Raw genomic sequence first — 10812 nt, forward strand, 5'->3', positions numbered from 1 at the left:
CGACGGCCGACGAAGCGCGGCCTCCCGTCTGGCCTTGACGGCCCCGCTTCCTCCTCCGTTGGCGGGGGAGGGAACGGAGCGAGCCCGAATGTTGCTCTTCCACCACGCGGGGAAGACGTCGTCGATTCCGCCGCCGGCGGGCGGGTTGTCGGCCGCCATTGTCGTAGTCGCGCGGCGGTGGAAGAAGTATCATGTCGTAGCTGCCGTCGAAGGACATGAACTCAAGAGTCCCGAAACGAAGCACCGTCCCGGGCCGGAGAGGTTGCTGGAGACTGCCCATCTGGAGCTTGACGGGGAGCTGTTCGTCAGCACGCAGCAGGCCCCTACCTGGCGCGCCAACTGTCGGCGTTTCGAGACAGGGGGGTCCCTAAGCCGACGAGTGAGTGTGCTGCGTGCCCCAGCCCAGATGGGTCGAGCGCGTGGGCGAGCGCGAAGGGGGGAGAGGCGAGGTGGCCGGAGTCGAGCGTGAGAGAGGTGTAAGTCCCGCGGCCTTCGTGTTCGTCCCGCGCCCAGGTCAGGTGCGCTTGCAGTAGGGGGGTTACAAGCGTCCACGCGGGTGAGGGAAGCGAGCGGCCCCAAGAGAGCGCCTGTCCCGTCCTCGGTCCCGCGCGGCCAACCTCCTCTGAGAAGGCCCTGGTCCTTCCTTTTATAGTCGTAAGGAGAGGATCCAGGTGTACAACGGGGATGTAGCAGAGTGCTACGTGTCTAGCGGAGGGAGAGCTAGCGCCCTAGGTACATGCCAATGTGGCAGCCGGAGAGATCTGGGCACCCTGCTGGCGTGATGTCGTGGCTGTCGGAGGTGCGGCGGAGCCTGATGGAGGGACAGCTGTTGGAGCGGTCGAGTCCCTGCTGACGTTGTCCTGCTTCCGTAAGAGAGCCGGGGGCCGCCGTCGTCACAGAGCTTGCGGAGCGCCATCATTGCCCCTCCGGCGGAGCTGGCCGGATGGGACGCCGGTCTTGTTCTCCGTGACCCGAGTCGATTTGGGGTAGGATGATGATGGCGCCTCCTGTTGGCGTGGCGGTCTATGCCCTAGGCAGGGCGACGTGGGGGTTCCTCCGAAGCCAAGGTTGAGTTTGCCTTTTGTTGCCGTGGCCGAGCCCGAGCCAAGGGGTCGGGCGAGGCGGAAGTCGTTCGGCCGAGGCCAGGGCGGAGTCCGAGCCCTGGGGTCGGGCGAAGCGGAGTTTCGTCGTCTTCCGGGTGCTAGCCCGAGTCCAAGCCCTGGGGTCGGGCGGAGCGGAGTTCGCCGTCTTCCGGGTCTTAGCCCGAGTCCGAGCCCTGGGGTCGGGCGGAGCGGAGTTCACCGTCTTCCGGGTCTTAGCCCGAGTCCGAGCCCTGGGGTCGGGCGGAGCGGAGTTCGCCGTCTTCCGAGTCTTAGCCCGAGTCCGAGCCCTGGGGTCGGGCGGAGCGGAGTTCGCCGTCTTCCGGGTCTTAGCCCGAGTCCGAGCCCTGGGGTCGGGCGGAGCGGAGTTCGCCGTCTTCCGGGTCTTAGCCCGAGTCCGAGCCCTGGGGTCGGGCGGAGCGGAGTTCGCCGTCTTCCGGGTCTTAGCCCGAGTCCGAGCCCTGGGGTCGGGCGGAGCGGAGTTCGCCGTCTTCCGGGTCTTAGCCCGAGTCCGAGCCCTGGGGTCGGGCGGAGCGGAGTTCGCCGTGGCGCCTTTGGCAAGGCCTGACTACCTGTCAGACTCACTCTGTCGAGTGGCACTGCAGTCGGAGTGGCGCAGGCGGCGCTGTCCTTCTGTCAGACTGGCCAGTGGAGCAGTGGAGTGACGGCGGTCACTTCGGCTCTGCCGGGGGCGCGTGTCAGGATAGAGGTGTCAGGCCACCTTTGCGTTAAATGCCCCTGCAATTTGGTCAGTCGGTGCGGCGATTTAGTCAAGGTTGCTTCTGAGCGAAGCCAAGGCCTCGGGCAAGCCGGTGATGTGTCCGCCATAAAAAGGGGGCCTCGGGCGAGACGGAAGTCTCTCGAGGTCGGCTGCCTTTGGCCGAGGCTAGGCTCGGGTGAGGCGTGATCGAGTCACTCGTGTGGACTGATCCCTGACTTAATCGTACCCATCAGGCCTTTGCAGCTTTATGCTGATGGGGGTTACCAGCTGAGAATTAGGCGTCTTGAGGGTACCCCTAATTATGGTCCCCGACAAGACCGCCAGCGCGGCTGTCCTCACCGCCGACGGATCCCTCCGCCGCGATTCGTGTCGCCGGCGTTTGGATTTGTGCACCGGACTTGTGGATAACCTCTCGGGGTAAAAGATCCTCATCGTCGTCAAGCTGGAAGCCACCCCGATCGGCCATGGTACCCCTCCCCTTTGCTCACCGCCGTAGTTAAAGCCGCTCGCTGCCGTCGTGCCATCTCTGTGCCCGCCGCGTGTCCGAGCCTTTCCACGGCACCGCCGTGATTCCCTACTGCCGTCCCATCATCGCCGATGAGCTCGCCACGGCTGGGAACACGTAACCACGACGCCAGACTTCTTCCTCATCTCCGGCCGCCCCCACTGTCCGCTCAAATTAAGCGCCACCACCCCGGGGATCTATAAATTGACCCTGCAGTGAGCTTCACCACATCATCGCGCACCCAGCCACCGCTAATCGCTAGCAGTCCTTCGCTAGAACTCGCGAATTTTGGATTCGCCCCAAATCGACTCTCCGCCACCGCAAACTACCCATCGCCGCGGCCAGCCTTCCCCAGGTCTGCTCATTCCCTTCTCGTTCTTGTTCTAGCACCCTTACAGGCTGGTGATGCTCCCCGACCCCTTTAATCGAACCGAACCGCCTGGGATCGCCGGGAACGCAACACTTTAGCCGCCATGCTCACGGCCACCGTGGCCAGAGCTACGTAGTTGGTCTTAGCTGCAATTAGGTTGGGGGAAATGGTCAAGGTAGCCCCGATTTCATGTCCGCTGCTTGGGAACCCTAGCCGTTGCCCCAATCGGTCGGTCTGCGAGCTCGTCGGAGCTCGGTCGCGCGTGAGCGCCGTCGTGGACCGGGCTGTGTGAAGGAATAGAAAGTCGGGGGCGTTTCTGTGAAGTGTCAGCGACTATTTTAAATAGGGTTTGGAGTTCTTCAGGTTATTCAATAACGCGAGGGCCGTTCTGCAAAACCGCCAGGGCGCGGGCGCACGCACGCGCTTTCCTCGTTGAACTGGGCCACTGGACTGAAATCAGCCGAGTACTATTCATTTGTTTTCCTTTTTCTTTTATTTCCAGAGCCAAAACAATTATAAAAAAATGTAGAAAAATGGTAAAATTGTGAAACCAATTTTCCTAGGCTTGTTATTTTTCCTAGAATTTAATAAAAATAGTTTTGTGATTTTTAGTGAAAATAAGAAATTTTAGGGCATTTAAAGTAGTTAAAAGTATTGGTTATGGATTTTTAGAAAATAATTGGTAAGTCCAAAAATGCCCAAACTTTTTATGGGAACTTAAAACAATATTTAGAAGCCTTGGGTAGAGTTTGAATTGATTTGAACCATGTTTGATAACTAGAACCCAAAACCATCCCCCCTGCCCTTTGAACTCCTTTACCGACTCCGGAAACCCTAAGTTCTCGGAGTTCCATGAAGGAAAGTTGTATTCAAGACATAGATAATAAGTTTATATTATCTTTGCATCCTCATGAGCATCCCATGGCATCCATTCTTATACATATGTATGGTTATGATTAGAACGTGAAGAAGAAATAGAAGTCACCGAAGAAAGGACACCACCACCCTCGGATTCTCAAGCAGGCAACTGCTTCTACTTCGATATTTGTGGATCCGAACCCGACTCACCTGTTAACGAAGACAAGCCCCGATGCATTTGTCACCTTCCTTGATGTTTTTAAAATCTTTTTCACTTGCTTGCTGCATTAGGTGATAGGAGTTGATTGATTAAACAATTCCTGCATTACCTTCCTTGATCTTGATTACCCTCCTTGAAACCCTGTTTTTACAAAAAGGTTTTACTATGCTTAGTATTGCTCTAGAAAAATAAAAGGATTTGTTTTACAAATGATGTTTGGCAAAGTGGGAGGGTTGTTTTTGAAAATAAAACTTGATGATGAATCCATCACGGCCGTGTTGGATTCAACATCGGAAAAGATGTACCTCTGCCAGGTACCAAGTTTTTGGGTTAAAAGATTAAGCTGAGACCGGGCGGGTGACTTGCACGAGAAGAGAGTCTCGGTGTAGTGTCTCCGTCTGAGTCGATTAAGGACCGTCTCGATGTAGGCCTGCTGACCGAGGACCCTTTAACTGGTCACATGCCTCGTCATCAGTACGCCTTGCCTCGGGTGGACTAAGGCTAGAATAAGATAACACGAAATGGGCGTGGAGCGGTGGCGAGAGTAGCGTGTACCCTCCGTGGCAAGAGGCTGGACGGTGGTGTATCTGTGCTCTCGGTTTGCGTGAACCTGATCTGGTCTTAAGAACCCCGGTGGCGGGTTGACATATGCAAGGGTTAAGTGCTACATATGTCGTGTGATTGGAGATCCTCAGCTGAGTATAATCGATTCGGATCGCCGTACCTCCGCGGTTATGGAGACTTGGCCACTGACTTACACGTAGCATTCCACTAAAGATGATGGGTTTTTGTTAAGAAATTGGCTAGTACAGGACCAGTGATTGAACTAGGGTAGAAAAAACTCTAGTTGCAGGTAATTGTACTTAACCTGACAAATAAAATTGGATTTTTAAGGATCCACTTTAGTAAGCATTTCTGCAAAACAGAGTCTTTGATTATTGAAAAGCCTTACCTTGACTCCCATATAACCAGCATACCCTTGAGAGTCTTTTCTTTAGTCGGGTAAGACTTGCTGAGTAATTCCATACTCAGGGTTTATCCCTTCGTTGTTTTTAGGTGAGGAAGTAGCAGATTTCTGTTGCTTCTGTGCCAAGGTGGTTCCTAAGGAGGAAAAGCAAGACTGAAGTGCGAGAGGACTTGGTCCTCCACATAGGATCTTTTGCTTAAAACTTATCGGGAGGAGTTTTTGCCTCCCTTGGTTTGTATAATATTACTACTCTGCACTCGCTTTTAGTTCTGGTCTGTAATAAAATAACTTGAGCTTGTTTTTAAATAAATGTAAGTTATGTAATCGCTTCCGCAATTCTTTATCTCTGATGTTCTGTAATGTCTGCAAGACGGGTGAATCGTTCCTGGTAAGGTAAGGAAAGATACAGAGCTTGTCAAGTAGTTCAGGGGCACCTACAGGGTTGTCTGAGGTCCGTTGGACAAGGACAACTGTAGGTGGGCCAAATTACTTGGGAGGTTCCGTCACAGATCAGTTTGATGATTCAGTGACAATAACCACATGAGCACCAAAGTTGTGTGTGAAGCATTGCTCTGTTGTGATAAAATTTCCATGTTTGATGATTCAGTGGCAATAACCACATGAGCACCTAAGGCCAAGGGCAGCAGCGTTAGATGGACCAAATTTCCCTTAACTTTAGCAACTCACATGCATATACTATAGCAGTATCACCAGGCTTCAAGTCACTAAAGTTTGAACTACCAATTCCATTATTGTACCTTGGTTTGGCAAATGTTGTAGATACCCAAACTACTTAATCATCAAGAACAATATCAGAGTCTGTAGATTGTGGTGAATATGCATTTTGATCAGCACCAAAGTTGTGTGTGAAGCATTGCTCTATTGTGATAAAAGATCAGATACCTCAAAACGCACAAATTATCAATTTATTAATGTGGCTACCACAAGAATGGGTATGTAGAATGTTCGAAGATAGCACATTGGTTGGACCAAATCCCAACTGAAATGCATGGAAACACATGCAGAGTGATAGGTATAGACATGTCTTAAACAGTAGAAAGCAGTTGGCTCATCCACATGTTGCCACAATAAATAAATCAAGAAATGCTAATTGGCTCAATACATGACACGCACAACTAAACATATTGACTCTGTATGTAAACAACAATACGTGGCAGTTAAAAATGGAAAATGTTGATAAAACAAAAAACTGTTTGCACTGACAAAAGGAGGCCCCCTCATGCAGGGATTGTGCATCAGGCAATTTGAAAGCAACCACACATACCACTCACTGCCTACAATTAGAAACCGGGGCAAAGTCTAACATAAGTTTTCAGAGCCCATGGGACATGACATGAAAAACATATCTTGTATTCTCACAGGAAGCAGAGTTATATTAACAATCTGACAAACATATTCATTCCCCAGAACAGTGGAGTATCACAAATCCATGACAATTCACCCATACTAATAAATACCAGATCGGAATTAAGGAGATGACTCGTAGGTCACAAAAACCACCAGAATTACACCACACACCGCATTCCATTCGCATCAACGATCCACATCGCAACAGGAGACGACACAACGAGAGGGAGATGAAGAGGAATCGATTGCCCATACCGAGGGTGGTGGAGGCGGAGACGGCTTCCCACACATGCAGAGTACCTGTAAGATATTGGTTCGTTAGTGGAGGATGGGGATTGGTGTGGCAGCCTCGCTTTGGACATATTTAAGGACCTCCATCCTCGCCGTCGATGGTAGGTTGGCGTCGACTTAGGAAGGTGATTGAAGGAACAGAAAACCAGGGCCGTCGATTTGTGCTGATTGATTATCGCGGATGGCCGCGAATCTCTGGCTTGGGGCAAGGATGGTGGGAAGGGCGGGATGGAAGGGCAAAATCTCTGGTTATCCACCATCTGTAGAGCTTGGGACCGCGCGGAAGGGCGAGATCTCTGACGACAGAAGGGAGAGATGCATTGCTCGGGTAGAGTGGATCTGCGTGGTGGCCGGGTCGGGGATCGCGCCCTTCCATGGAGGAGTGGACCGCGCGTACGACGTACCTTCCATGGAGAGCCGGGTTTGCCGAGGCGGGGCCGGCGAGATTGTTGCGGGTGAGGGCGAGCTTGCCGCGACGTCCTCGGTGGTCCAAGAACGGGTGGGTAGGAGGAGGGAGAGCCGAGAGCGCACTTGCCTTGGTGATGACGATGTCGGAGTCACCGAGGGAGACGGCGCAGGCGCCGTCGTGTTAGCTGCCGGTGATCCTGAAGTCGCAGGCCTGCTCGGCGTCGTTGCTGGCGATGAAGACGCTGACCTTGGTGGGCCCCCGCAGATGGATCACGGACGACTTCACGACGCTGAACACGAGGTCCCACCGGCGGGAGCTGTCGCCCTGGAGCCGGGTTTGCCGAGGCGAGGCGGCGGCGGCGGCGCTTGCTGTTGGAGATCCGCGGGCGAGCGCGGAGGGAGCGCTGGGATCCGCGAGGATGGGGGATCCGCGGAGGATGGAAGGAGCGGCTGCGGGATGCGGGGCTGCCGCGGATGCGGGCGGTTGCGGCGTGGCTGCGGGGGGGCGTGGAGGGAGGGAGCGCTGGGATCCGCGAGGACAGCGGGGACTGCGAGCTTGGGGAGGGGCCTTGCTGGCGCGGCGGATTCTACGGGCGTTGCTGGCGCGGCGACTGCGGGCGCGGGGAGGGGAATCGCGGGCGGAGCGCGATGGCACAACAAAGAAGTGTGGACGCCTACACTAAAGACATAAGGAGTAGTAGAGATTAATATACACAGAAGCGAGCATAATGGTTGATCCTTAAATCCTCACCAAACTGAACATGGTCTCAATGGTATAGCGGACCATGACTTTGAGAGTTTGACATATACTCAGAAATCCATGCAGTACCGTCCATGTTGTGGCTACTGAGGAACTGCAGGCTTTCCTCAGTAGCACGTTCTAGCTTAGATCAGAATATGCTATAGTAGATACAATTATCAGTGAATTCTGAATTGATCCAGAAAATAAAGTAAATTAGCAAATTACCTGTAAACATGCAAGTGGCGTAGTCCGATTGAAGCTGCAAGCTCAAGTAATCCAAATAGCTGACTTTAATTCTAAACGAATAGTCTAAAGTTCAACAAATACCCGATCCAATTTTACAGCCATACTACTACACATTTAATCTTTTAATTTATTAGTACCAATTTCGTGATATTAAATCCCGCTAACTTGTACTACATATATCCTAATTTAGTAGTCGTTGTTTTTATGTTTATATTCAAATTGATGATAATAAATCTAAATATATATATTTAAAAAAACATACATTTAGGATGGAGGGAGTATATGTATATCTCATTTGGCGGTCCATCCGCCACACTAGCACCCCTAGATCAATTGATCATTTCGCAGACGGCGGAAGAAGCTAATTAGAGCAAAATATTAAAAATAAGGAAATGACCATATCTAGAGCTGCAGTCTTTTTAACTCCTCACAATCCGACCGATGCATATGCATCAACCGAGTGTCCGATCCGGGCTAACGTTGACCACGTCCGACAAGAACTGGCGAAACGATACACGCGACGATCCACCATCCTTCCAGACCATGTCCGCGGCCTCTTTGGGGTTGTTTGGTTTCATGGGACTAAACTTTAGTCCCTCCCTTTTAGTCTATTTTAGTCCATAAATTACTAAATATAGGAAATAAAAGAGAATAAATCAGATTTCCTCCTCTCTCTTTAGTCCTATTTTTGGTAATTTAGGACTAAAAAAGAGGGACTAAAGTTTAGTCTCATGGAACCAAACATGCCCTTTGTGTGCTCTCACGCGCGCCCTAAGCTGCTCCCCTTCCTCGGCCTCCATGACCAGCCTCACCTTGGCCTCCAGCTCTTCGGCCTTCACCAACCCATGCTGGTGCCACCCAGCAAGCTCCACGCCGATCCGTAGCTCCTCCACCATGAGCACCTTGTTCATCTTCTGCTCCGCATACAACGGCCAGCAGAGCATCGGCACGCCGGCCATGACCCCCTCCAGCACAGAGTTCCACCCACAGTGCGTCACGAACGCGCCCGTCGCCTTGTGCTGGAGCACCGCCACCTGCGGCGCCCATAGCTTGACGACAAGGCCGCGCCCTCTGGTCCTCTCCAGGAACCCTTCGGGCAGGAGCGCCTGCAGGTCCGGGTCAGCCTTGTCGCCGAACTCCCTCTCCGGGTTGTCGCCGAGAGGAGCTCGCACCACCCAGAGGAACCGCTGGCCGGATCTCTCGAGGCCGACGGCGATCTCCTTAAGCTGCGTCTCCGAGTGGTTGCTTGACCCTACGCTTCCGAAGCACAGGAACACGACGCTGAGCTCCGGTTGCTCGTCGAGCCATGCGAGACACGCGTCACACGCGTGCTCCTCTTTCGTCTCAGCAGCCTTCTCGACGAGTGGCCCGACGCAGTACACGGGAGGCATCCTGAGCCTGCTTTCGGCGAGAAAGTGCGGGTCCTTGAGGGCCGCCACCGCCCGAGCCTCTAGCGACGCGAACGTGTTCACCAGTATGCCGCCGGCCTCCAGATTCTTGCTCAGCGAGTTCATCATCGCCTTGTAGATCTCAGTGCCGGGGTCCTCGAGCACTTCGGGAATGAGGTGAGAAGCCGGCATGGGTGGGACGCCGTGGAAGTTGACAGTGGCGTCTCCTAGCTCCTTGAAGCTCGGCGGCTGGCCTTCCGCACGGGCCCAGGGGAGCTGGAGGCATACAGCGAGCGCGGAGGCGTTGGAGGCGAAGAAGCTGTAGGCCGGGACGCCGAGCTCGGCCGCGACGTCGAGCGCCGCGTTGGAGAGCGAGTCCACGACCACCGCGTGGACGCTCTGCCGAGGGATGGAGCGGAGCAGCTCGCGGAGGTGCTCGTTGTAGCGCCGTATGATCTCGAAGTATCCGAGGAGCAGGTTGACGTCGTTGGTGACGGTGGGAGGGTCGCGGATTCGGGGGAGCGTGTGGAAGGTGGCCGCCAGCTTAGAGGATGATGCCATGGCGCGGTCGATGGCCGCGGCGAAGGTGGTGTTGCGCTCGTTGGTGACGTCGATGAGCGCGACCACGACGGCGTAGCCTTCTTCCAGGAGGACGTCGGCGAGCTGCATCATGGGCATGAAGTGGCTGACGGCGAGGCCGGGGTAGAGAACCACGGTCTTCTTCATGGATCGGAGGCCAAAGATTTTCTGGTTATCCGCCGGCAGGGGGCAACGACTAGCACCCCAAAGATAAGCTGCTTGCTACAGATAATGTCTGAGGCTCTAAGCAACCGAATATTGGTTTGAAGATATACTCCCCTCCGTATTTGAATTCTATAAAATTTTAGTCTAGCTCAATGATTTGTCTTCGGCTCCTAGCTCCTGAGTACAACTACACGGTACATACACTACAATAAAACAGCAAAAGTCCGACGGCCACTTTATGTCCGACGATCCGGGACCGTCGGAGTTAAGGTTATGTTCGACGGCCACGGACCGCCGTCGGAAGTAACGAGGAATAGCCGAGGTTGTCCGATCTGCCGTCGGACATAAGTTTATATCCGATGGCTGTCAGAGGGGCCGTCGGACATAAGCTTATGTCCGACGGTCTGCTATGAGGCCGTCGGAAATAAAGAATTTTAATCGATGTCCCCGTGCCCGCATTGTTTCATTCTATCTTTGTCTCTCCCGCTCGCTCGCATGCCAAGCCGCCGCCGCCGCAAGGTGTCTCCGCCGCCGCCCAAGCCCAGCCCGTGCCCGACGACCTCCCGTCTCGCCCCGACGCCCAGCCCGCGCACGAGCACGAGCCTGTGGTCGCCTCCGTGACCATCCCGACACCACCGGAGCCGCCCCGACGCAGCCCGCGGCCGCCGGAGCCTCTGCCCCCGTCCCCGACCCCGCCGGCGCTCGCTTCACCGGCTCATCGTCCAGCAAAGTGAGTAATTTTATAATTTTAGTATAATTTTGTATATGCATATATTGTTTGCTAGTAGTAATGTTTGGTTTTGTTATGTCCGACGGCTTGAGTTAATTATGCAATTAAATTAGCTTGTTTTAATTTATTTATTAGTGTCTATATAATCTAAACT

At 53.6% G+C, this 10812-nt stretch overlaps 1 protein-coding gene across 1 annotated transcript; it reads right to left on the reverse strand.

The window, feature by feature from the left end:
• Window positions 1-8371: 8371 nt before the first annotated feature.
• LOC100383589 (uncharacterized) lies at window positions 8372-9940 on the reverse strand. The gene has a single exon (NM_001176237.2). It carries the CDS (start codon window positions 9908-9910, stop codon window positions 8513-8515), a length of 1398 nt encoding a protein of 465 aa, NP_001169708.2. The 5' UTR covers window positions 9911-9940; the 3' UTR covers window positions 8372-8512.
• Window positions 9941-10812: the final 872 nt, after the last annotated feature.

The sequence above is a fragment of the Zea mays genome, chromosome 8, assembly GCF_902167145.1.
Source record: "Zea mays cultivar B73 chromosome 8, Zm-B73-REFERENCE-NAM-5.0, whole genome shotgun sequence".
Lineage (NCBI taxonomy): Eukaryota > Viridiplantae > Streptophyta > Magnoliopsida > Poales > Poaceae > Zea > Zea mays.